General features: G+C 36.7%; 1 protein-coding gene across 50 annotated transcripts in view; it reads right to left on the bottom strand.

Annotated features, from left to right (window-relative positions):
* The window catches only part of KMT2C (lysine methyltransferase 2C), a 300,852-nt gene that overhangs the window by 120,302 nt on the left and 152,755 nt on the right, over nt 1-27,795 (bottom strand). For 46 of the 50 annotated variants that reach the window (XM_078343416.1, XM_078343417.1, XM_035254316.3 and 43 more), the window contains 5 exons: nt 22,668-22,830; nt 13,712-13,883; nt 11,785-11,899; nt 1,149-1,318; nt 545-696 (listed from right to left, as the gene is read on the bottom strand). In XM_078343416.1, the coding sequence (XP_078199542.1) occupies nt 545-696; nt 1,149-1,318; nt 11,785-11,899; nt 13,712-13,883; nt 22,668-22,767 (709 nt within the window). In that variant the 5' untranslated portion in view covers nt 22,768-22,830. The remainder of the gene's footprint in view (nt 1-544; nt 697-1,148; nt 1,319-11,784; nt 11,900-13,711; nt 13,884-22,667; nt 22,831-27,795) is intronic. The other 4 variants (XM_035254321.3, XM_009002795.6, XM_078343401.1 and 1 more) reach the window with 1 other exon arrangement.

The following is a 27,795-nucleotide window of genomic DNA, read 5'->3' as shown; positions in this document are numbered from 1 at the left end:
ACAAGAGGGAATCTCCGTCTCAAAAAAAAAAAAAAAAAAGCTGACACTCATAATGATGAAAATGAAAAACAATCTGGAAAGCAGGTCTATTTCCGTTACCCTTTAAGACTCATGTTTACACCAGCAGGATACTACTAAAAATATTCCATACCTAAACAAAATCTTGGGCTGAAAAGGTGATAATTAACTTAAGGACATTACAAAACTACAACATGCTTAGAGAAAAATAACCCACATTATGAAGAACCAACTAAGCAAACCCAAAGACTGGGGAACATCCACTGTCAGCTTAAAGAACACAAGTGAAGGAAAGCACACTAGACCTGGAAATCAAATACTAAAAAAACTGTCTTAAGTTAGATTAGATTTTAGCCATTAGAGATTGAGAGATGACCAAGGTAACAAATACATTTAAAAGTTGAGAACTTGAGAACAAGATGAAATCTGGTATACAGGATCCTCTCTTCCGGATTAAACAGATATACTGGTGATTCATTGACAGAGCATTACAGAAACAAAAACAAAAGAAAATTCTCAAGTTTACCTGTAGTGAGCACGGCTATCTCCACTTCCTCACCTGGCTGTAAAGGATCCATCTCAGCTCCCAGGTGTCTACAATACATGCAGATATACTCTTCTTTGAGCTGAGTATCCAGTTCATGATCTGTTGGTTTGTCACATTCTAAGTGAACCCACCTGCAGTGATAAGTATACTTAAATTAAAATTTCTAAAGCCAAGTTAATAACCAGGTAAAGAGGAGGCACTGCAGAAAAGGTGGATATGAAAACACTTAACTAAGGATGAGAGGAGAGAGGTTAGAGGGGTTGCTAACTGACAAAGGTTGTTTAAAGGAGCCATCATTTGTGGATGTCATTAGAGGTCTGATGTATTTTTACTTCACATTTCTAAGCTATTTTCTCTTCACTTTTTGCTATGAGTGCTCATTTCTGATCTGGTCTGGTCTTCTCTTTTGCCCATTTACTTCCTTTGAGACTCAAAAACATCATTTAATTTCATCTATGACAGCACTCAGTACTGATGGAATAACTAGAGTGATAAAAACTTAGAATCTGTAAGATAGTAGAGCAAATGACCACATGAATAAAACAACTGACAAAACAAATGAATGGAATAACTATCTTCTTACCTTTTGCACATATTACAATGAAGCATGTCTTTCTGCAATTCTGGATGATAGCACTTCCCACAGAAGGGACATAAGTTATCCTGCTGCTGGTAACAACTGTCACATATCAGGCAATTGTGGTGCCACTGAGAACTAGACCGTGTGCCACACTCTATACATATTCTGCAGTTCTAAACATCAGGCAAAACAAAAACAAAAATAGTTTGTCATGCATTTGTAATTGTAGTTCTGATGCAAACCTTTTAAAAATTCATGAATCATTTGGATTATATGTTAAGCTTTTATTTTCATGACACTAATTTAGGGTATACACTTCCTTTTTTTTGAGATGCACTGTCACTGGTAGCCCAGGCTGGAGTGGAATGGTATAATCTTGGCTCACTGCAACCTCTGCCTCCTGGGTTCAAGTGATTCTCCTGCCTCAGCCTCTCAAAGAGTAGCTGGGACTACACGTGTGTACCACCACAACTGGCTAATTATTGTGTTTCTAGTAGAGATAGGGTTTCACCATGTTGGCCAGGGTGGTCTTGAACTCCTGACCTCAAGTGATCCACTCACCCTGGCCTCCCAAAGCGCTGGGAGGACAGGTGTGAGCCACTGCGCCTGGCCTTAGGGTGCACCTTCTAAAAAGCTGTTTTCAATGTCTGATGTGACCTCACAAAAACTGCACTCAAATCTTCAGAAAAATGTAAATAAGGGAATGGGGACACCCAGGAAAACATATAGGCGGAAGAGATAAAACCAAAAAGACAGCAACCCAAACTTCAAAAAAAGAAACATTCTAGGATCAGGAAGTAATTTTTGTGCAATAAGTCGACTCAACCTACTACTCCGCAAAAAGCAAAATGGTGTTGTTATAGTATTCCACTTGCTTCTTGGTAGCTTCAGAACTAAAACCTAAAACTCAAGAACTCTCTCTAAAACAACAGTATGGCCAGCCTGGTACGATAGTTAACACCAGTAATCCCAGCACTGTGCAAGGCTGAGGTGGGAGGAGTGTATGCAGCCAGGGATTCAAGACCAAACTGGACAAGAAGGCAAAACCCCTCTTCTCTACAATTTAAAAAAAAAGATTTAAATTAGCCAGGCATAGTGGTGCGCACCTGTGTCCCTGCTACTTGGGAGGCTGAGGCAGAAGGATTGCTTAAGCCCAGGAGTCTGAGGCTGCAGGGAGCTATGATCACACCGCCACACTGGACAACAGTGCAAGACCACCATGGCGGGTGGGAAAACACGGAGCATGGCCAACTCCATGAGACTTGGTGTCTGCAAATGTGAAAATAAACTGCTCAACATCAAAAGTCCAATGATGGCTCTTCATGTTTTCAGAATAGAGAGAGTGGTCCTACTCTTATCTACTAAATTAGAATTGTTTATGAAGTAAAAGACCAGCCAGAGGCCAGCCGAAACTAATTCTGTGCCTGTGAGCTGGTCAGTCTTAAAATCCTGGGCATAAGGTTAATAAATTGTTGGGCTCTCATTACCCACCCAACTCTCTAATCTAAAACATCAATAATAAGGAACTTAATCTTTTTGTGCTACTGGCTTGATATGAAAGGAATGCAAACTTAAAAAGAGAAATTACCAGAAACCATGGATCAGGTAGTCTTACAGATGAAAATAAATGCACTTAACAATACTGATGTAAAAATACTACATAGTTGGGCATGGTGGCACAGAACTGTAATGTCTACTTGAGAGGCTGAAGCAGAATGATCTCTTGAGCCTAGGAGGTCGAATTCAGTGTGGGCAACACACTAAGACCCCTTTTTCTTTTGTATATATATTTCTTTTGAAATATATATATATATTTTTAAAAGAATTTATTATTCTTTATCAAATAAGGAGAAAAGAAAAACAATTCTAAATACTATCAAACAGACTCTAATACCACATTAAAAAAATAATAACTATGTCCAGGTGAAGTTTATACAAGAAATTCAAGGATATTTAACATTAGAAAAACCTACTAATAAAGTTTAACAAATTAAAAAATCTGAGGAGTAAAAAATATTTCAATGCAACAGATGTTTAAATAAAAAAAGAAGTCTTTGGGAACAATCAAAACCCATTCCTACTAACTCTTGAGAAAATAAAAATGGATGGGTATTTCCCTAATGTGTTCAACATAAATACTTCAATTCTAAAGGCAACATCTTATTTTATAGGGCAACCCTAGAGGCATTCCCACAAAGGACAGGAAAAAGCAAGGGTGCCTGGCATCTCCACTACTATTTTAGCATGCTTCTGGAGCCAATGCAAACATGGAAACAAATGAAAACAGAGACATAAGATCAAGAAAAAAACAAAACAAAACACTATTTTGAATCAAGCAATACTCCTGCGTTGGCCTCCCAAAGTGCTGGGATTACAGGTGTATGCCACAATACCAGCCACTCAATAAATTTAATGTGATTCCAATAAAAATTCCAGTGAGGTTTTTATTGGGGCTACATATGTTTATCCTAAAGTTTATATGGAAAAACAAACACACAAGTACAACTAAGAAACCCATGAAACGGGTAAGTTCTGAAGGGAGGGCCAACATTATCTGGTAATATTATAATTAAAACAAAGGCTCTATAATTAAAACAGTATTGTACTGGTGCATGAATAAACAGATCAATAGAATGGAAAAGAAGTTCCAGAAGTCAGTCCAATGAAATCGAACACTCTAGAGTCTAGAATCTCAAGTTACTAGGGCAAAGAGAGTCTTTTTAATTAATGGACTTTAGAAAACTGAATAGCCAATTGGAAAGATACTCATATCATACATAAACATCAACTCCAAATGGATCAGAGAAGTAAATGCAAATAAATAAAACAATGAGAGCTGCACATGGTGCCTCATGCCTGTAATCCCAGCACTTTGGTAGACCAAGTGGGTGGATCAATTAAGGCCACGAGTTCAAAACCAGCCTGGCCAACATGGCAAAACCCCATCTCTACTAAAAATACAAAAATAAGTTGGGCATGGTGGCACATGCCTGTAATCCCAGCTACTTGGGGGGCTAAGGCATGAAAATCACTTGAACCTGTGCGGGGGAGGTTGCAATGAGCCAAGGTCATGCCCCTACACTCCAGCCTGAGTGACAGAGGAAGACTCTAACTCAAAAATAAAAATAAATAAATAATAAAAACAAGATAAATCCTAGAAGAAAATATGAACTAGTCTATAACCTCAGTGAAGGGAAAGGCTTTCTGAATATGACTCAAAAATCCAGAAACAATAGAAGATTAATAAACTCCATAGAAAAGAAACTTTGCATAGCCAAGAAAAAAAAATAAAAACAAAGTCAAAAGACAAATAACACAGACTAGGCAACATAGTGAGACCCTGCCTCTACGAAAGTAAAAATTAGCCGGGCTCGGTGGTGTACATAAGTCCTAGCTAACACGGGAGGCTGAGGCAAGAAGACTGCTAGAACCTTCAGGTCAAGGCTTACAGTGAGCTATGACCACACCACCCTACTACAGCCTGGGTGATAGGGTGAGACACTGTCTCAAACAAACCAACAAAAGAACAAATAATAAGATGGCAGAAAATATTTGGATCATATAACACAGACAAAGGCCTTACATACCTAACTTATACAGAACTCTTAAATTTAGGAAGAAACACCAAAATCTTCAATAACAGGCAAAACACGTGAACAGACAATTCACGAGAAGAAAAACTGACTTAAACACATGAAAAAAATGGTCAACTTCACTCTTATGAAAAACAAAAATTAAAACTGATACACCATTTTTCACCCAGAAGACAGGCAACCATTCAAAAGCTGAGCAAGTTATCCTGTTTGCAAAGATGCAGGAAAAGTTTTCTCATATACCTCTGGTGGCAAGGCAAAGTACCATAAGCCCCATGAAACAAACTTTGACAGTATCTAACAAAGCTACATATCCATACACTCCTGAGGCAGTAAATCCTACTTCTGGGAATTTATCCTATAGATCTGTCCCCAAGAATTCAAAAACACATATGAACAAAGTTATAGACTCTAAAATCATTTATAATGCAAAATATTGTAAACTACTGAAACATCCGAGCATAGGCCATTGGCTGAGTAACCCACAGCACAGATACACTATGGAGTACTATGCAGCTGTTTAAAAGGAGAAGGCGATCTCTTGAACTTGCCTGGAAGTGATTTCCAGATTTTATTACATGAAAAAAGCAACATGCAAAAGAGCATATACAACATGCTACCTGAAAGTAAGAGAAATATATCTTCTTAGAGGGAAAATAAACAACAGGAAGCTTAAACCAGAAAACAATGAAGTTAGTTACTTCCAAGAGGTTGGGAAAATGGCACATAGGTGATAAACAAAAGGCAGTGACAATTCTGAGTAAAACTTTATATAGCTTTAACTTTTGAAAGTATACTAATATGTTCTATATTTAAAAATTAAAACCATAAGAAAGGGGAGCAAAATCTATTACTGAGGGCAAACTACAGCAGATTTGCTTGTTAGATTGAGCTACTGAATACATGTGCTGATGCTGCTGCAACCCAGAATTTTTACTGTATAAGAACAGACATGCAAGAATGACAAGGCAAAGAATTCAGTGGAGAAAGAGAAGAACCGGAGGTACCGGTGTAAATTCATTATTTCTAAGTTATATATATATGTATGCATATATGAATATATTTATATGTAACATTTAAGTGTAGGGGTATCCAATCTTTTGGCTTTCTTGGACCACTGTGAAAGAAGAATTGTCTTGGGCCACACACAAGATACGCTAAAATGATAGCTGATGAACTACTTTAAAAAAAAACACACACACACACTCATAATGAGGCCAGGCACCGTGCATGCCTGTAATCCCAGCACTTTGAGAGGCCAAGGCGGGTGGATCATGAGGTCAGGAGTTCAAGACCAGCCCAGTCAACGTAGTGAAACCCCATCTATGCTAAAAATACAAAAAAATTAGGCGGGGGAGGCTGAGGCAGGAGAATTATTTAAACCCAAGCAGTGGAGGCTGCAGTGAGCCTAAATGGCGCCACTGCATTCCAGCCCAGGCGACAGAGCGAGATTCTGACTTAAAACAACAAAACTGATAATATTTTAAGAATATTGTAATTTTACGAATTTCTGTTGGGCCACATTCAAAGCCATCCTGGACCGCATGCAGCCTGCAGGCCATGTTGGACAAGCTTGTGAAGTGTATACACATGCATGTTATTTCCTGACCCCACCTGCTGAAAGGGTTCAGAAGTAAACACCCTCCAGTAGAAATGAGCATCTAGCACCCATTCCCCATTAAAGGAATCTGGGTTACTTAAAATGGACTGATTCCAGGGCTGGGGCACAGAAGGTATAAGATGGGCTTGTAACATCTTTGTTATACCAAAAAGTAACGAAATGTTCACATAAGAGGTGAGGGCAGGAAACCTGTGCCAGCTTGAAGAAGCAACCAACAGCAAGTATGGGACTATTTGAGCACAAAAACGATTAGGTAATGTGTTGTAAATGACTGAAGATAATAGAAGTTTTTAAGGTGATATAAACAATAAGTTTAACACGTGGAAGAAGTGTTCTTCCTTACAAAAGAAAGCAGAGGGCTAACTGGTAAATATGGTGGGAGTGCTAGAGTTGGAAATGCATCATTTGCAACCAAAAGCAAGCAGGTTAAAATGGCATCATCAGGCAGTAAGGTTTTGTTTTGTTTTTGTTTTTGTTTTGAGAGGGAGTCTAGCTCTGTCACCCAGGCTGGAGGGCAGTGGTTTGAGCTTGGCTCACTGCAACCTCTGCCTCCCAGGCTCAAGTGATTGTCCTGTCTCAGCCTCCCTAGTAGCTGTGACAACAGTCACAGGCCACCACACCTGGCAAATTTTTGTATTTTTAGTAGAGACGGGGTTGCACCATGTTGGCCAGGCTGGTCTCGAACTCCTGACTTCAAATGATCCACCCACCTCGGCCTCCCAAAGTACTGGGATCACAGGCATGAGCCACCATGACTGGCCTAGGGAATAAGACTTTAAAATCTAGAAGCAAATTCTGAGCAGAAGCAAGATATTTGCATGGTCTTAAAGTATCTCCTCACATACTTCTTTGTTAGACACAATGGGGGACAGGGAAGAAGAAATTTGGCAACAGCCTGACCAGGTGATTTCCACAAGGGAAAGAGGAATAATGGGTGTTTCCAGCTTTGATGCCCTGAGGATGCATCAGCACTTTGCAGTATTCTGGCCTATAATGCATACCTCTCAACTAATCATAGGAGAATAGAAAAGACAAAATGGGGAAATTTCTGTTTAAAAAAAAAAAGTTATATTGGGAAGAACTCTGTACTTCAAAAATACCAGTGACAAAAACTAAATCCTAAAACCTACTTGGAGGAAGTGGTGGGTTATGAAGGACATGAAGATCAAATGACGTAACTGGAACATGGCTAGTACATTAGATAAACACACTACACTGGTGTAAATTTAAGAGATTGATAGCAGTACTGTGATTTTGTAAGGATGTCCCTATTATTTAGAAATACATACTGAAACATTTAGTGGTAAAAAGGTACAATGTATATAATTAACCCTCAAATGGTAGGGGGTTGGGGGGAAGAGAGACACAGACACAGACACAGACACAGGCACAGACACAGACACAGACACAGACACAGACACAGACACAGACACAGACACAGACACAGACACAGACACAGGCACAGGCACAGGCACAGGCACAGACACAGACACAGACACACAGACACACAGACACACAGACACACAGACAGAAAGTGAGAGCAGGCATGCCCAACGATAATGAAACTCTAACAACAGATGAATCTAAGTAAATGGGATATGAGTATTATTTTTATTTTTTCCAACTTTTAGAGTTTGAAGTTATTTTTAAGTTAAAACTTTTTTTAAAAAATGTATTACCACAGACAAACATTCTTGAGATAAAAATGGGAAAAAGAAAGCTACCTGACAATAACTGGTTTACAACAAATACCCTGAAAAGATCACCCACACTCCAGCCTCACTAGGGAACAGCCCCAAACTAGACTGACAACCCCTTGAGGGCAAACTGATTTGCCCCAGCATCTCCAGCCTTCACCACAGTGATGTTCACACACAATAAACACTCAAATGTTAAATGCAAACAAATGAGCAGATCATGACCAAAGACTACAGAGAGAACTACAGAAGAATTTAACAGCAGAGGAAGATGATCATTCTTCAAATGGGTCAAAGGACAAACCTTTCAAACCATGAAAAACTCTGATAACTGTTTCTGTACTTACTTTGTATTAGGCATGTGCTGGGCACTTTATAGATACCACCGTATTAAATCCAACATCCCTGTGAGGTAAGTACCATTAACCTTCTATATACTGACTTAGGGAAGTCAAATAGGTAGCCAAAGATCATAAATTAAGTAACTGAAAAGGCTGGCTGGGCGCAATGGCTCATGACTGTAATCCCAGCACTTTGGGAGGTGGAGGCGGGCAAAACATGAGGTCAGGAGTTTGAGACCAGCCTGGCCAACACAATAAAACCCTGTGATTAATAAAAATACCAAAAAAAAAAAACCTTTAATTAGCTGGGCATGGTGACACACATCTGTAATCCCAGCTACTTAGAAGGCTGAGGCAGGAGAATCACTTGAACACAGAGGCCGAGGTTACAATGAGCAGAGGTCACACCACTGCACTCCATCCAGCCTGGGCAACAGAGTAAGACTCCATCTCCAAAAAAAAAAGGTAACTGAAAAAGCTGCAATTTGACTCGACAGCATAAGCTTTTAACCACTACACTCTAGAGCCTTCACAGAACAGAATAAAAAGATTAAGTAGTCAATAGTATTCTCAGAAATTATATAATTCTATCACTCTGAAAGAGAAGAGCAGACTACAAAAAGCAAGTTAGAAAGAGGGCACACTGAAGAGTGGACAGAACAAGCTGGGAAAGAGATCCAGAAATTGTCTTACAATTCTCAAGATAATAAAAACCATGGTAAAAAAGATTAAGAGCAAGAGAAAAATTGTCGAGTAGTTACTAGACATTATTAGAGAGAGTAAAGAAGATAATTTTTTAAGTAAATGTATTTTTAAACATTTACTTAAATGTTGAAAGGTGGGGCAGGGGAACCCACACACATCTCCAGACCTTTAAGTGGGCCTGACTGCAGACTGACAGTGGTCAAACACGATCCAGGCAAAACCAATTAATGGAGAACCACTCTCAAATACACCCTGGAAGCAAATCCAAACAAAGATCCCAAAGCTTTCAGGAAGACAAAAAGGATTATGATTAATTTTTTTAAAGTAAGATTTTTCTTGTGATAGCATAAACTGAAAAACCTGAAGAAAATGTTTTCAGAGTATAAAAAAGAAAAATTTGTAATATGAAACATACTAAACCAAGTTCTTATAAAGGGAACCGTCTGTTTCAGACATGTAGGGTCTCAGAAAATGTAAAATTCATTTTAAAGAAACATAACCAAGATTCTGAAAGGCTGAGGGTAAAATTGGAATTAACAGAGGACATGTATTTTTTGCAATAAAATTGTGACACGGTTCATAATCTAGGTTAATTTAATCAAATCAAACAGAGGAAAAAGGAATAAAAACTTCATTTTCAGTGAAGAGTGGGAGAAGAGAAAACGTGTATCTTTAACATTTATAATAATTTACATTCATAAAATGAGATTCTGAATTATAAATCACTGCCGGAAGCAAAAGAGGAGGAAAAAATAAAAATTATAAGAACAATTTTGCCTCAAAATAGCCAAGCAGTCAGTCTAAACAGTTAGCTCTATTAAGCTTTTCAAATGATACATTTAAAACAACATAAAAGAATCCAAAATACAAAGATGTGAAAAGATAACCGTTCAATTGGCAAACTAACACCCTATGTGGCCACAGTGTCAGACAAAGCAAAACACCTGCCCTCCCTGACCCCCAACAAAAAACACATTACACAGAATAAAGAGTAATTTTAGACTGATAAAAAGCATAATACATAAACATTGGCCTGATCTATTTACTATATAACAGCCACAAGGCACTTGTTTAAAAAAATGAGAAACTGATAGGAACAATTAATAGTGGTCAATTGTATCAACTTGTTGAATCAGTGAATCAAAAAAGGTAAAAGAACTTCATCTAAACGAAATTAATAAGCACAAATGCTACACCTTTAAAAAGTTACTACTTCAATTATCAAAACATTTATTTTTAAAAACCTACATTGGTTAAATTCTCTCATTAAATGAAATTAAAGCAGAACTTCACATACTTCAGTACAACTTAAGAAAGATAAAGTTATTTGGTAAGGTACATACATACATAAACTTACAAATACAATAAATCTGGCTTCAGCCAAAGCTATAGCCTAAGGTAAAGTTAGTCTTACATGTCCTTTTTCCTTAGGGGAGGAAAGAAAATGAATTACAAATTCAACTTCACATTACAAGTTAAAGGCAAGTAGGGGAAGTGAGTGAAGGTAAGAACATAAATGCTACAAATCTGTCAACAGCAGAGTTTTTCCTTTTCAGTGAGAAGTCATTCAGCAAGAGATGAAATCTGACCTGAGGAAGCAGGCCAGAGCGCATCACAGTTCTTCAGCCCTCAGGCTCCACTTCCCAAGTAGCCACAGCTGAGCACAGTTACCCAGCAGTTCTATTTTCCGTAGGAGAGAAGGCCCCTCCCCTCAATCCCCACCACTTAGGGAGATGCCTAACAGAATTTACTGAAGACAACAGAACCTGGTAACACTGCTTCTGGTTCCAGGTGCCAAACCTCACTGGTGGGGTAAGGCACAGGTGCAGGATCTCTCTGCGTCTGCTCCCACCTCCTCCCTCTGCTAGGGACCCAGCACCTGGAACCTGTTGTGCTGGCCACATGGACCTTCTTTGCCAGGCCCTCTCCCTCCTCACTAGAAAAAGCAGTTCCAAGAAGGGCAATGACAATGTTGTGCCTTCCACTCCCTTGGGCCATCATTGCCTCTCCAGCTCCAGGAAATACCCGCTTCAGGCCCGTGCAGCACCTAAGGGTCATCTCCACCCCCTCAACCTGGAAACTGCAGCAGCCCAGGAAGACTAACCTTGAAAGCTACCCAGCACCTCAGATACCAAGGGCCATCTCCACCACTGTGCTGCCCCCCACCCAGCTCTGAACACCTCACCCTGGAGGAGCAGAAGCCAAGTGAGGTAGGTAAGTTGGTTAGTAAATTCATCACCATTTTTTATAATAGCTCAAAATTTTTAACAACCAATAGGTGATGCAATAAATTGTGGTACCTCCAGCACTCAGTAATAAAAAGGAATTATTGATCTGTGCAGCAATATGGATGAATTTCAAAATAACTAAGCTGAGTTAAAGAAGTTAGACCAAAAAAGAATATATACTATATGAAGCTTTTATTATACATTCTAGAAGTGAATATAATTCTATGACGAGAAAGAAGACTGGGAAGATGGGGTTTGAACAGCCACAAGGCAAGCCAAGTGGCACCAGGAAACTTTTGAGAGTGATGACTATGCTCATTATCTTGAAGAGTCTATGGTGTATTGTATGTCAGTTATATGTCGGTAATGTACAGATTTGAATAGGTATCCCATTTGTCTGTTCTCTATATAAAACATACAGAGGATATTTTTCTTAAAATAATAAACAACTTACTTTGCATTTCCAGCCATTGGTTGGTACTGATTTCATAACTGGTTGAAGACAAAAAGTATGATACCCTTTGTCACACGTATCACACACTAGCATCTTGCTATCTTCTCCCGATTGTCTAAAAAATAAGATAGCATTAATGATGCCTTATCTTTAGACTTATGTTTTGTAACATAAGTAATCATGAAAATAATCAGTCCTGGGAACTGCACAGTTCATAAATACCTCAGTATCTGTTGTGTCTCTGCAGATAATAATAGAGGTAACCTTGCCATAAGGATTACCTCCTAAATGGTAATCTTGACTCATTGCTCACCTATGGTTAACTTTTTAGGATTCCTGTAGAGGAGGAAGGGTTAAGGCAAGATGAATAGCCTCTGATCTTTACTTTTTTAACATAATTGTTGAGAGGAAGGCACTGTAACTGCTAGATGCTTCTGTGTGGAAAGAAATAAATCCTTGGCACAGTGAATTGAAAAAACAGTCATATAATGTAAACGGGATCAAATTTGGCATCAGATCTCTTATTTGTATTTAGGTTGCTGCTTTCTAGTTGTGTCACTAAATAAACTAAAGCTCTCTGAGTTGCAGGTATAAAACAGAAATAATAAAGATTACTGTGAGAATTAAATGTAATGCAGATTCAAGCACTCAGAATGTCTATTAAGCAATTAAATACTAAATAATTATTTCAAAATACAAACCTTGTCATAATTATTAAGAATTATCATTGAAAACCTAAAGCCTTTCTCTAAACATTCTTCTGCCCCCAAAGATTGGGCCCCTGTCCTACAGCATTCTCTCTGTCTTGATTTTTGACTATTAATCACTTTCAGATTCTATGATTTTAAATTCAAGAGGAGGGATAAAGAAAAAATGGGGAACGAAAGAAGAGTTGAGAGAGGAATCACTGAATAAAACCTGGGGATAAAAAGAAGTCAACAGGAAGATGCATCGGTGGGCCTCCAACTACTATTCAGATCAACCTCGACACAAAAAGTTGCATGTTTTCTCTCTTCAGCTACACTAAAGATCTTGGAGGACAAGTACTCTTCCTTCAAGTTCTTTTAATCCTTCCCCCAAGAAACTGAGTGCAGATACAAGGTGTTGAATAAATGTTTACTGTCATTTTATCTCATTTTTACCAAAATCTGAAGGGACTATGTACCTTCCACATAACTGTAAGATGTTGATTCTTATTTCTTATCAAACTAAATAATAAAAACAGACTGATCATGGCAGTTGGGCAGAATTCTTGCTAGATACAAAAATTCTCAGCCTGTAAACAAAGATGCTGGTAACATCCCCAAATTATCATGCTCATTAGAATAACGGGGAGAAAGGAAATCACAGAAAAGACCAAGAGATGGAATACAATAGGAAAAGATAACCCCCTTACAAATCTGTAAATGCCATACAATATTTCGTTTTAGAATTATGCTGACCAGGATCTACTCAAGGTGGCTGACTTTTAGAGAGATGCAGATATACATTAAAATAATAAAACTGTACTTCCTGGAATGGAAATTCAAACACCTGACTGATTTTTTGCCTCAACTCTGATAATTAACTTCTGAAGTAAGAGGTTTAAATCCTATTAAATCTCCTCCCCAGTCCCCCTTAAGAAAACCTGCTTTATTCTTCTAATGCTTGTTTTAAATTGTTAATATCACTTACTTTTTAAATTGTTGGCAAATTTAAATTAGCTTTTTAGACAACCAGAGCAATTTAAATTATTAAAATCAGTTTTGTTTAGACTTCTTTCAAAGTAATATAAATGTTTACATCCACTGATTTTTTTAAGGTATGATGGAGTCTGAATACAGCTGCAATATGAACAACTTTTATTATATTATACAAACCTTCAGCACCTAATAATAGGGTCCCTCTTAAACTCAATACACAGCTTTGAATTGAAATTAAAACTTACTTGCAGTTCTGGCACACTTTGCACTCAGGACATTGCCAACCTGCACGTTTTAATGGAGTAACCGCTATATCCAGGCACATTCCATGATAGTGCTGGCCACAAGTAGTACAAAAGAACTGATCTAAGAGGTCTCCCGGGCTGTCGCACACTGCACAGTTTGCATCTTCCTTCGCTATAATTAACAGTAAAACAATGAAATTGTTGTATAAGAATTTAATATTTTTGACTTTACAGTAAAATCACTTGAAAGGATTTGCATGGGTAAACCCTTCAGACATTTGAAGTTACTCACATTGAACTGTCAACTAATCAGAAAGAGGTATCAATAAAAACACTGTAGGATATTTAATCTAAATGTAACCACATTAAATTTAATTGTATAGTTTTGTAATTATTTGTGGCTATATCTATCATAAGCAGTTCTTTAATTTTCTATTACTAATGCCAGTGATAATGCCGGACACCTAGTTAATGCTCAATATATGCTTACGGGAAAGAACCAAACAAGGAAAATAGCAACTGAGAGATGCTTTGCAGTGTAACATAAACATTTTCTTTGGACATTAAATATATTTTGAAATTACAAAATCAGATAAGTCAGGAGACAAAATTAAGAAATGTTAATATCAATTAGATTAAGATGCTTCTTAAGCATATACAGACTATTCAAATCAAATAAGGGTGTTTTTTAGTTACTGGAAAATGTCTTATGTGGAAGAACATTAAAGACAGAAGCTACATATTCATACACAAACACATTACTTAATATACTAATTCTATATTCATCTATATTAATTTCTAGTTGTAAAAGCATTAAAATCCACATAATTATGGACATCATCCATCCCTACATGTGGATTAAAAGAAAATGTACTAAGAGTTCTTTTACCATATAAAACAGAAAATAAATGTAAGGATAAACTGCCCTGCCAAATACATAAACTCATGCATATTACAAAATAAGAAGGAAAAGAATGTATTCTAACATCATACCAATCTTAGATAATATATTAAAAATATGCTTGTATATGACTAGTATCACAAAGTATATGAATCTTTTCAATTTTTAAAGGTTTGATTATTCCTATCTATTCTTCTGACTCATGTTCTTTCGCTTCTAGTCAAGCATATCATACCAACCTTAGATAATATATATATAAATATGCCTGTATTTAAGAAGTATCACAAAGTATATGAATCACTTTTTCTTTTTTTTTTTTTTTTTTTTTGAGATAGAGTTTCACTCTGTCACCCAGGCTCAAGTTTAGTGGCTCAATCTCAGCTTACTACAACCTCCACCTCTCAGGTTCAAGTGATTCTCATGCCTCAGCCTCCTGAGTAGCTGGGATTACAGGGGTGTGCCGCCATGCCTATCTGATTTTTATATTTTTAGTAGAGACGGGGTTTGCCACATTGCCCAGGCTGGTCTCAAACTCCTGAGTTCAAACAATCCTCCTGCCTCAGCCTCCCAAAGTGCTAGGATCACAGGTGTGAGCACCCAGCCTTTTTTCCATTTTTTGAAGGTTTGGTAAATCCTATCCATTCATCTCTGACTGATACATTCTTTCTTTTCCAGTTAAGCCACTTGAAACGGAGTAAAAATATATTTATTTTATTTGTACCAGAAGTCTATAAACTTTTTCTGAAAAGGGCCAGATAGTAAATAATTTAGGCTTTGTGAACCATAGCAGTCTCTGACAAAAAGTCATATGGACTTTTTGTTTTCACTTACACTCCTTTAAAGATGTAAAAATAATTCCTTGCTTCTGAGCAGTACAAAAACAGCCTTCAAAATGTGGACTGCTGGCTGGACTGCTAACATACTTCACAAAGGCTAGCTCAGCAACTGCTACTCATCTGAAGCTACTTTAGTGAAGCTGCTGATGCCCACAGGAAACCAGATGGTTACGTTTTAGTCCTGGACTTTTTTGCACTTTGCAGCATTTGCATTTCTTGCCACTCCCATATTAAAACGCCCCTTTCCTTAGTTTCTATCATGGCAACTCTCTCCTACTTTCTCCTTAGGTTTCCCATACTTTCATCTCAACCTCCTTTGCTGGCTTTTGTTACCTATACAATCTTTCTAAATGCTGCAGTTTCTTAGGATTTCATCCTTTTCCTTCTTTCCTAATCCCACATAGTTTCCCTTTGTGATCATATCAACTCTCATGCCATAAAATACCACCATGATCTTCAAATCTGTATTAGCCCTAGAATTCTTTCACAAGCCCCAAACCTTTATTTTTCAAGTCTTACTGGATCTCAAAGCCAAATGTTCTAAAACACTCAAACTCAACTGCTCTAAAGTGAAAATTTTTTAAAAAACCAAAACATCCATTTTTCTCAAGAATGGATAAAGGCAGAAACCTTAGTATCACTGCTGACTCTCAGCACTGACCCAACACATCCAACCGGATAACAATTCTTATTTATTAAACTTCCTATACATAATTCTTCCTTCTATTTTTATAGTTTAGTCTACCATATCAGGTTACTGCAAAAGTAATGGCAATTTTTGCAGTTATTACACTTTTAATATGCAAAAACCACAATTACCTTTGCATCAACCTAATATTCTGTCTCACTAAAAAGTATCTTCTGCATCAAATCATCCCTACTTACGGTTCTAACATCCTCTCTAAGTCATTTTCTACACATCTAGAACAATCTTTCAAAGATATATATATCTAATTGTTAACCTCCGTGTAAATTAAAACTCCACGAATAACTCATTTTTCACCTAAAAGAAAATCAGAATTTTCAAGTATGAGGCAAAAAGGCCCTTATCTCCCTTTCCAACTGAATCTCAGAACCACTCACTATTTCGTGGTCATGGTGAGTCGTCTGCTATGCACCTCACATAACACATTGTTCATGTCTGTGTGCTTTTACACATTCTGTTCCCTCTGCTTGAAATTTTGTGTTTTTGTTGTGCTCCCAGCCTTCAAAACCCTGCTCATGGTGGCTTATGCCTGTAATTCCAGCCCTTTGGGAGGCCGAGTCAAGTGGATCACTTGAGGTCAGGAGTCCGAGACCAGCCTGGCCAACATGGTGAAATACCGTCTCTACTAAAAATACAAAAATTAGCCAGGCCTGGAAGCACATGCCTGTAGTCCCAGCTACTCAGTAGGCTGAGGCAGGAGAATCACTTGAACTCAGGAGGTGGAGGCTGCAGTAAGCAAGAGTGCACCACTGCACTCCAGCCTGGGCGACAGAGCGAGACTCCATCTCAAAAAAAGACTCTGCACATATTTCCTGAATACCTATCACCACACTCAAATGCTCATTTAGTTGCTGAATATTCCTTTTTCCCATGTTTAGAAGAAACTTCCGTTACACAATCAATTGATTACAGCACGACTCTGTAAATCCTTGAAGGGCAGGATCCTTAACTGTATCCTCAACTGCCTAATATGAATCAAATCTTATTGAACTTACTTTAAATGTAGGACTTACTGCTAAAATCACTTTTGAATGCTAAGTGACAGGCATTTAAATCAATCTAAAATGGAAGCATCATAAATTAGTTCATTTTTGATAGAAAGGACATAATTGGGATAAATTATGTCTCTCAATATTAAGAGTATGCCAGTATTTATCTTTCAAAATATGTACATTTTCAAAAGTAATCTCTCCTTTTTGCTTACCTTAAAACTTTTAAAAATTGGGGGAAATAACTAATCATCAGAAAGTAATTATCAGATAATCAATTCATTTCTCTATTATACGTTCCTAGGAATGCTTCTGTGAACTTCCTGGAGTTTGCTCCCCTGATGCTTCAACTTGCCATGGTAACTACTAGCCACATGTGGTTTCCAAACAAGTGGAATGTGATTGGTTCAAATTGAGGTGTGCAGTAAACATAAACTGCACACTAGATTCCAAAATCTTCATAAAGGAAAAAAGTCAAGTATCTCAAAATTTGAAATATTAATGTTTTGAAAATACTGAATTAAATAAAATTTATTTCAATTTTTCCCAAATGTTTCCTTTAACTTTTTAACATACCTACTAGAAAAATTAAAATTACTTATGTCGCTCACATATTTATTCCACACAGCACTGTTTTATACAACAAAGCCCACTCTACAACAAGACAACTCTGTCACTGTCACAAAAATCACTTTTTAGACTGTGATGATTTCCACCAATTCTTTACTGACAACCTTGCTGTGTTACTTGATTACTATGGTAACAAATTAGTCAAAGAAAAACATCCATGTAATACATTTGGTGTAAAAACACTTAATATGCCTTATGTAAAAAACAATAATTTTAAAAAGTACTACACAAAGAAATGAGGTTGGTTCCAACCTTCCCAGTCAGGGAGAAGATGTGTGGGAATCCTGAAACAACCTTTTGGAAGTCATGTATACAAAAATTATCCACACTACTGGATAGCTTTGGTGTCATGTCAGAAATAAATCAGTATATGTATATTTAGACACACATGTATCTGTAAGCCAGAGACATTAAGTTTGAAGCAATAATCAACTAAGAAATTTTTCTTTAAACAGTTGGAATAGCAAAAAGACAGGCTATAACTAAAGATAATTTGAAAAGACAGGAGTAAAATTCAAAGCCAAATCGATTTGGCTTCTAAGATCACACTTTTGACTACTAATCAAATTGACTCCTCAGCAAACTTTACTACTGATCAATTAAGGTGATGTGTGTCTTGAGTATACACGAAAGTATGCATGAAATGGCCAACAGTGGTATACAGTGAAGAAACTAAATGAAGAAGGGGAAACAAGGTTCTTATGGCAGGAAACAAAATAATCATCTCTGGAGAAGGTCATTTCCTAAGAGACAGCTGTAAAAAGAGAAGAGATAAAGGAAAAGACAAAAAACATTGAGCTTAAATTACAACAGAGCTTACCACGGATCCTTAAACTTGGTGAAACTGAAAGGTGAAACTATTGCTTAAGAAAGTCCAGACAACACATAAGAAAAAAGCATTGGCGAAGAGCAACAAAAGTCAAACAGCTGTCATACGGTGTCAATTTTAAGAAGGACCAAATCAGCACTGCTTTCTAATTTCCATTAACATTATAACACCCAATCATCTGCCAGTTTTTAATACCGGCAGGACACTGGGCTGGGTGATTTGCCCATCAAAGGGAATCTCTGGAAAGAAAAAATTTATCATGGATGTCATCCAAAGAGGCTAGGCCATATCACTGGCAGGTAGATAAGTCAGAGGACTGACAGAATTTAGAATAAAAGAAAAGCAGCAGGACTCAATGTCAAGAAATACAAAAATAACCAAAGAAAAGAGGCTGGAGTTTAAGTGAAGTAAAAGGAGTTAAAGCTAAATGATGAGCAAATACACTGAGGAACAGGAGGTGAATTAAGATATGCAGCATTTCCACATTTAAACCCTGCAAAGATTTCTTATTGCAGACTGATTAAAACTTAAACTCCTTTCCTTTTTTACAAAACCTACATGATCTAGCCTTTGTATACCTTAAGATGTCTCTACTACCCTACCCACCTAGTAGGCTACTATGTTCCAAGTACAATGACATGCTGTGTTTGTAAATCATGCCAAGTCCATTCCTCAAGGTCTGGGTAGTGGTCTGTTCCCTCTCCCTGGAATGTTCTTTCCTCTCATCTTGCATGAACAATTGGCTTCTTGCCATTCAGCTTTCCTATTCAGGAAGTATATCTGGTTGTAATTACTAAATGGATTTTTAGTGTAAAATTTCCAGACAAGGTTAATGTATCCTTGTATCATCATGAAAATAATGTTGCAGCAATAACCAGCCATTTACCTATGACACAGCACCCTAAAAGTGTTTCCTGATGAAAATCTTGGCCATCTTGACAGATACTCTCTTTAGTAAATTTCCTTATAATGAGATCTGTGTTTTTGTTAAATTTTTCAACTTTTATAAAAAGATGCCAACCTTACTCCTAACTCAGTCAACTATCACAGCTATTGCTCTGCCCTGAGGCAGCAACAGAAAATATATATACTCAATATGTATTATTATTATTCTCGTAACTTGAGCCTTAGATAGGAGCTGAAATAACTACCTTTTTACAAGCAATTAACATATATGAGGCACAATGTTACGTGATTTCCACTGTTTTCATTTAACTCTCTTAATAACCCTATGATTTAAGAGAACATCAAAAAAGCATCAAAAGTACTTGTGCCATGACACACAATTAGGATAGGTAGAAATATGTATAAAAGATGTCACAGGGCGGGCACAGTGGCTCACGCCTGTGATCCCAGCACTTTGGGAGGCCGAGGCAGGTGGATCACAAGGTCAGGAGATCAAGACTATCCTGGCCAACACGGTGAAACCTCATCTCTACTAAAACACAAAAAAATTAGCCAGCTGTAGTGGCGCTCACCTGTAGTCCCAGCTACTCATGAGGCTGAGGCAGGGGAATCACTTGAACCCGGGCAGCAGAGGATGCCATGAGCCAAGATCATGCCACTGCACTACAGGCTGGGTGACAGAGCAAGACTCCGTCTCAAAAAAAAAAAAAAAAGATGTCATCATAATGGTGACAAAACATCCTATATGCAATATTCTTTAAATTATATACTTGGTACTTAATCCAAGATTATGATCGTCTTAACAGAGATGGGTTAGAAAACTGTGTAGTTAGAGTGTACTGTTAAAGATACCCAAGGAGGGCGGGGGTGATGGCTGTAATCCCAGCACTTTGGGAGGCCAAGGAGGGTGGATCACATTTAAGAAACCCCCTCCCAAGGGGCGGGGGTGTGAAGAGTTCAAGAGCCATCTGACCAACCTAGTAAAACCCCATCTCTACTAAAAATACAAAAAATTAGCCAGGTATGGTGGTGTGCGCCTGTAATCCCATCTACCCAGGAGGCTGATGCAGGAGAGTCACATGAACCTGGGAGGCAAAGACTGCAGTGAGCCAAGATCGAGTCATTACACTCCAGCCTGGACAGCAGTGCAACACTCCATCTTAAAAAAAAAAAAATCCCCGAGGAATAGAATTTAGTCATTTCGGCCTTGATTTTACACCACTGACTTAGTTTGAAGGCTGTTATAAGACACAGCCCTACGGAACTGGTATTTTCTTCTACTGCAAGGCGGCTACTTAAAGACAATTTTTCACTGCATTATGTCAAGTGACATCTTGTTATTGTACCATTATAACAAGTGACATCTTGTTATATGTAATAAGATCAGATTAAGTGTTCATATTTCCTTCTTTGTATTGGCTGCTGAAAAAGTATGGGGACAAATTTGTGGTTATGTCTGGAATTATATCTTTTTGGGGGGGTTTTCTTCATATTTATCCTATCTACATTTTCCACTGCCAAATTTCCTTACTTATTTTTAGTTTTATCCTATTGCTCATGTATTTTTATGAGTCCCCTAAGTCTATTTTGGAAAAAGGCAGAGGACTCATAATTTTAATATATCTTTTAGCTTTATTAAAACCTAAACCTAACATATATGCATAATCAATGACAAGCAAATGATCTCGCCTCAGTATTTACAGTTTATTTTACAAACTGATTTATGATTGCTAACATATAACTGAAAGCATACTTTATTAGAACACAGCTGTCAGTAGAAAGTAGCACTACCATTAAGTAATAAGATGTTCTAACATTAGAACAATATTCTTATAAAAGTTTGCATGTTGCTTACTGAGGTCTAAAGCATGACTAACTACAAAGGGCTGAATAAAATTCAGATTCTTACAAACACACAAAATTGTTTTATTCAGATAACAAAGTGTATTTATTATACCACCCAGAATATAATCCACTCTGATAACTGATAGTTTATGCACTTGCAGAAGGAACTCAGTACATAAACAGGAGCCAAAACAGTTGCTGTAAATGAAAGTCCTTCTCTTCCAGATTTAAGAATGTGCAGTCCAAAGCATTTTAAAAACTTTAACTTCCTTAATTAGCCTAAATATAATTTAAAATTTTAGTTTGCCTTAACTATAATTTGTACACTAGGTTACTAAGGGCAATATGATTACATATATGAACACAAAATAATTATAACTGAAAATGAAATTAGGGCACTCAACAAAGATAAAGGGTAATGATCATGTAGACTAACAGTATTCCATTTTAGTTTAAGCCTGGGTAGCTATATTTATGTTTCACAGACCCGGAAAAGATAGAATAATTGTTTTTATCAACACTGCTAAGGAAAAGATAAAAGCTAACATTAGATAACTAAGAGATGTCATAAAAAAGACTGAATAAAATATCATGGTGATTTCATAATGAGATTGGAAATTCAATAGACTAGGTGAAAAAAGATCCCAAAACATATATGCTCAATGGGAAAACACATATTAAGAAAAAGTAAAGATCTCTATTTAATGATACAATAGTAAAGAGTTACAATTTCTTGTTTAATGTAAATTTCAAACATTTAAACATTTCACTGAATTATAATATACCATTTGAAAAAGAAAGAAAAAAAGCATAACTACAGATTATAGATGACCAAGATAGATGAATCATGAAAAGTGCTAGGAGAGATGTCTATCATACCTGTCAGGGGGTAACACAATTTCTAAGTATTTCAGAAGTGTTTGGTGTTCCTATTAATGTAAATCCTGAAATAACACCTGAGTGAACTGTCTTCTAATTCTCCAACTGGGTGGCTTTGTAGTGTAAAAGATGTTGAAGACTGATTAATTTTTTAATAAATTATCTTAAGTTATAAATTAGAAATACTGTATAGTCAGTATTTATATCTTTCTACAGTGATTTTTTTTAAATGTTTTAAGAATAAAAAAATGCAAACTTTATTTGATCTTTCTGAGGAAATAACTTTTTAGATTTAACTTCAATGAAATTGTTGATAACATTTCCCTCCCCAAGGACCTCCGGCAAAGATCCCTCAGATTCAGATAATTTATGACACTTGTTATGTTCAGTAAATGCACTGGTTGAAATTTAAAAATCTATCTAAAGTAAACTTACATCTTTCAGGTGCTTGGTCAATGTGTTCTGGACAAAGAAGGAAGATGTGACTGAAATCCTGGAAAGTGCCGGCTCCAGCAGCACAAGGATAATGATACATCTGGGTACATTTCTCTTCACAGCATTTGATAGTGGCTCCAAGGTGCTTACAAAATGCACATCGCTGAAAGGAATAAAGGAGAGAAATCTCTTTATAAAACCTTGAAAAGGAATATTCAAATATAAGGCTGGGAAGGTATAAAAAAGTCTTTGTACACCACAAGTGAAACAAATTAAACCTGCAAAATAGTAAACAAAGGATTAAAGATAACAAATTCTACATTACTCAATTTAGCGCTTTGTGTGCTACCAACTCATCCTTCCAAATGAGAAAGTCAGAATTTCACTTTTTCCTACTTATATTTTCAAAAGTGTTTGAAACATTTTTGAAACAAAACCTAAAGATTTTTTTTAAAAAGCAAATAGTAATAAGATTAAAAGGGCAAGTATCTATATTGAGGGTTATTATAAAGTTTTTAAATCCCAGCAAAACCAGTAATAGGAATATATTTTATAAGGCCTATTACTATTTTTTACCCTGCATAAAAATAAAGACAAAATAAACTCATCAATTATAAGGTAAAGGGGACACAAATGGTTAAAGATGAAAAAAAAAATCTACATACTTCGCTGTAGCAATCAGTTTCAAATTTGTTTGTTTGTTTGTGTTTTTAAGATAGAGTTTCACTCCTGTTGCCCAGTCTGGAGTGCAATAAGAAGGCTCACCGCAACCTCCGCCTCCTGGGTTCAAGTGATTCTCCTACCTCAGCCTCCTGAATAGCTGGGATTACAGGCATGCACTACCACCCCCGCTCATTTTGCTTTTTAGTAGAGACAGTGTTTCTCCATGTTGGTCAGGCTGACTCAAACTACCAATCTCAGGCAATCCACCAGCTTCGGCCTCCCAAAGTGCTGGGATTTCCGGTGTGAGCCACCGTGCCCGGCAGTTTCAAATTTCTTAACAAAAGATGGAAATGTGGGGGGGAAAATTGAGTCATCTGGTATCTTTCCCATTTCAACCTGCCTCTGTTATCTTGCAAGTAGTAAAAAGCACAGAAATAAGTCCCAAACAACAGGGGCAGTCTAGGACAAGTGGACACCTAAAAAGTCAGTACAAATTATCTAAAATGCTGCACTTACTTATTCAGTTTTCCCTTAGAATAATTCATAAATTCTTCTTCATTCTCCCAAGTCCACTCTGAGCACCATTTTCTTTGAGCATCATTTTCTTTGATGGGCCCTGTACCATACAGCATGAAATTTCTCTGTAGGAAATGCCTATCTAACATATATTTTGGTTTACACCATTACATGCCTATGCCATTACATGATAATTGTCTTTTTATCATATTAGTCCAAGATCCTTCAACAAAGGAACCATATTATCTTTGTATCTATAGTACCAAAAATGCTGCTTGACATAGGCCCTAATAAATAGGTGTTCCTATTTATATACACCAGACTTAACTTTCGGTGATCTTCTTTGTAAGTGTGGCTCATAAACAGCTTAGCTGAAATAACTGGAGCCTCATGTAACACAGACAGTTGGACCCTGCTAACATTACTGTGGGTATCTTCACATGTTAATACACTGATTCTATATTCTGCTAATTAATCAGAGATTACAATAGTTAAAATTATAATTGTTTTCAATGTTTTATGTGTAAATCTGTATATCACATACTATCAAACCCTTCCTCACTGTCATTAGTCCACTGCATTGAATCAACATAAAAAAGTTAAGTGACCCTTGAGGGCTGAATCAGAAAAAAGAAAAAGATGTAAAAATTAAAGGAGAAAAAAGAAAGCTAAGTGATTCCTGGAGTGTCTTCCACACATTTTGAGTGCAAGGCAACAGGCCACTATAGCTTCTAAATAATTCATAAATGCTAATTCCAGTTGTGACACTTTAATTTTATACAATATTTATAAGTCTACAGAATAACATAATTTCAGTTCTATTTTGACACTCAAGGGTATTAATGCATTAGAAACACAGAAAAAAAATTTCTTTTCATTGACAAAGTGTAATAACCAGCTTTTACAAAACAGCTAATTTTTTATATTATAACTCCTAAAGTATCTAAATATGTTTAGCGCACTAACAGAACCCAGAATTAACTACAAATACAACACCCTGGTATTCTAAATGTCCGAATGTGAAGGCCAAGTAAACATCAAGAGAAAAAGTATAATCTGTTGAAAACTGTTTATAACTAATTAACATAAAATAATTCCTGCTAAATTGTTAAAATTGAAAATCGCTTATTTTGATACCATATGGCAAGTTTTGCAGAAGCCTTCTGCTTTGAAAATAATTTTGGCAGATAAAATATAATGAGAGGTAAGTATATAATAATAAAAATAATTTAAATTGACCATCTTCTCAGTGTCTTTGTCATTTTAGAAACACCAATATGTTCTCTTAATCATACCTGCAATGAAAAATATTATACGACATTAGCTAAACTACTAAGAAAAGTACTGGAATATAGCTAACATACTAATTTATAATATCATATAAAGATATTAGTGAATAAAGGAAGAAAAATAAAACACTCTATTTAGGAGAATGTTTCAAAGCCATCTGTTACAATTACATAGCTAATGAAGAACAATCAGCATTAAAAGAAAATGTTTACTATATACATAGTCTGGAATGTATTTTCCTAAACAAAATAAAAAGTATTTGTAAAATTGTAGACAATATCAAAGAATAGATTTCCACAGAGAACTTCTCTAACGTCAACACTCTCATATACTACACATAAAAGAAATCAAGCAAGTTAAAATAATAGTAATATATATATAAAATACATAAGTAACAATTACAATGCTAATTAACATTTCGGAAGGAGGGATAAAGTAAACATCTTGGCTGGGCATGGTGGCTCACGCTTATAATCCCAGCACTTTGGGAGGCTGAGGCAGGTGGATCATTTGAGCTCAGGAGTTCCAAACCAGTCTGGGCAACATGGTGAAACCCTATCTCTACAAAAAATACAATAATTACTCAGGCATTGTAGCATGTGCCTATATTCCCAGCTGTTCGAGAGCCTGGGGTGGGAAAATCGCTTGAGCCCAGGAGGTTGAGGCTGCAGTGAGCTGTGATCATGCTAATGCACTCTAGCCTGGGCAACAAAGTGAGACCCTGTCTTTAAAAAAAAAAGCCCTTAAGTGGTATAGCAACTAACTGGTTTATCTGAGTCAATATTGAAAATTCCTAGATAGCATCTTTTTACTTTTAATCATTAAACAAAAGAGAGGGAGAAAGAAAACAAAAGTAACATGTTATAATGTTATATTTTCCCATACTAATCCAAGAACACAGTAACAAAAAAAAAAGAAAACCTCAATGAGAATTCATAGTACCAATTTAAGAGTCAAAGGAATTTCCAAAACAAATACCCACTCTTAATCTGTAAAAATGCTTCCTTAAACTCCCTGAATGTCAGCTTCAGGCAAAACCTTCCCAGACCCAGAAACACTGGCAAAAGTTTGAGACAACAATAAAGGAAAAATTCTTGGAGCTGCATAAAAGAAAAACAGGTCATTTATAAAGAAAGAAAATTAGGCATCACTTCTCATTACCAATACTGAATTAAAAAGAAACAAAAAAAATCATTATTTCCCAAGGTCTGTAAAAAATTATTTAAAACCGGGCCAGGCGCGGCGGCTCACGCCTGTAATCCCAGCACTTTGAGAGGCCGAGGCAGGTGGATCATGAGGTTAACAGATCAAGACCATCCTGGTCAACATGGTGAAACCCCGTCTCTACTAAAAATACAAAACATTAGCTGGGCATAGTGGCGTGTGCCTGTAATCCCAGCTACTCAGGAGGCTGAGGCGGGAGAACTGCCTGAACCCAGGAAGCAGAGGTTGCAGTGAGCCGAGATCGCGCCATTGCACTCCAGCCTGGGTAACAAGAGCGAAACTCCGTCTCAAAAAAAAAAAAAAATTATTTAAAACTACAATGTTAAAGCCTGTTAAGCTAACATTCAAGTCTATGGATAACAAATGTAAATAGGTTAAATTCTCTAGTAAAAAATACCAACTTTCAAGACATGCAAAATACACTTACAACATACACACATTTTATATATAACTATACCTACACACTTGATGTATGTGTATGTGTGTGTGCACATAAATAAATGAATGAGTAAAATACTTTGGATATTTGTCCCCACCAAAATTTCATGTTGAAATGTAAACCGCAATGTTGGGGGCAGGGTCTTATGTGAGGTGTTTGGCTGGGGGGTACAAATCCCTCATGGCTTGGTCCTGTCCTTATGATAATGAGTGAGTTCTCATATGATCTGTGTTTAAAAGTGTGTGGCACCTCCCCCCTTCTCCTTTGCTCCTGTTCTTGCTATGTGAGATGCCTGCTCCCCTTTCTCCTTCCACCAAGATTTTAAACTTCTTGAAGCCCTCACTAGAAGCAGATGCCAGCACCACATTTCCTGAACCATCTGCAGAATCGTGGGCCAATTAAACCTCTTTTCGTTATCAATTACCCAGCCACAGATATTCCTTTATGGCAACATAGGAGTGGCCTGATACTATATATATACTAATACATATGCACAATACACAGTGACATACACAATTCAAAAACAGACTTAAGGGGGAAAAACGCAAACAAATGCTATCCAAAACATACAGGTATAGCGATAATTGCAAAGAAATAGAATTCAAACTAAAAAGCAGTGAAGAAGTCAAAGACAGTATTTCATACTAACGTAAGTTTTATGTTATAGTGTAAATTCCAAACGCCATAGTCATTAAAGTTTATACACCTAATAAATACATTTGACATTTTAAAAGTAAAGCTGAGTAAAATAACATACATAAATTAGACTCTAACATAGCTCTCAAATCAGGATATTAAATAGATATGAAATAAGTAATAACAATGATCAGGTTTGATCCAAACTTACACATAAAATACACACAGATCTCTGTTTTCCAAAAATAAAGAAAACATATTCTATTCAAATGTACATAGAATTTTCCGAAGAATTCACCTCATTTATGATCATAAAGAATCGTCCACATATATTAAAAGGCAGGTATTTTTTAGGTTATA

Source organism: Callithrix jacchus, chromosome 11 (assembly GCF_049354715.1).
Source record: "Callithrix jacchus isolate 240 chromosome 11, calJac240_pri, whole genome shotgun sequence".
NCBI classification, from domain to species: Eukaryota; Metazoa; Chordata; class Mammalia; order Primates; family Cebidae; genus Callithrix; species Callithrix jacchus.
This window is presented reverse-complemented; position numbering and strand designations above follow the sequence as displayed.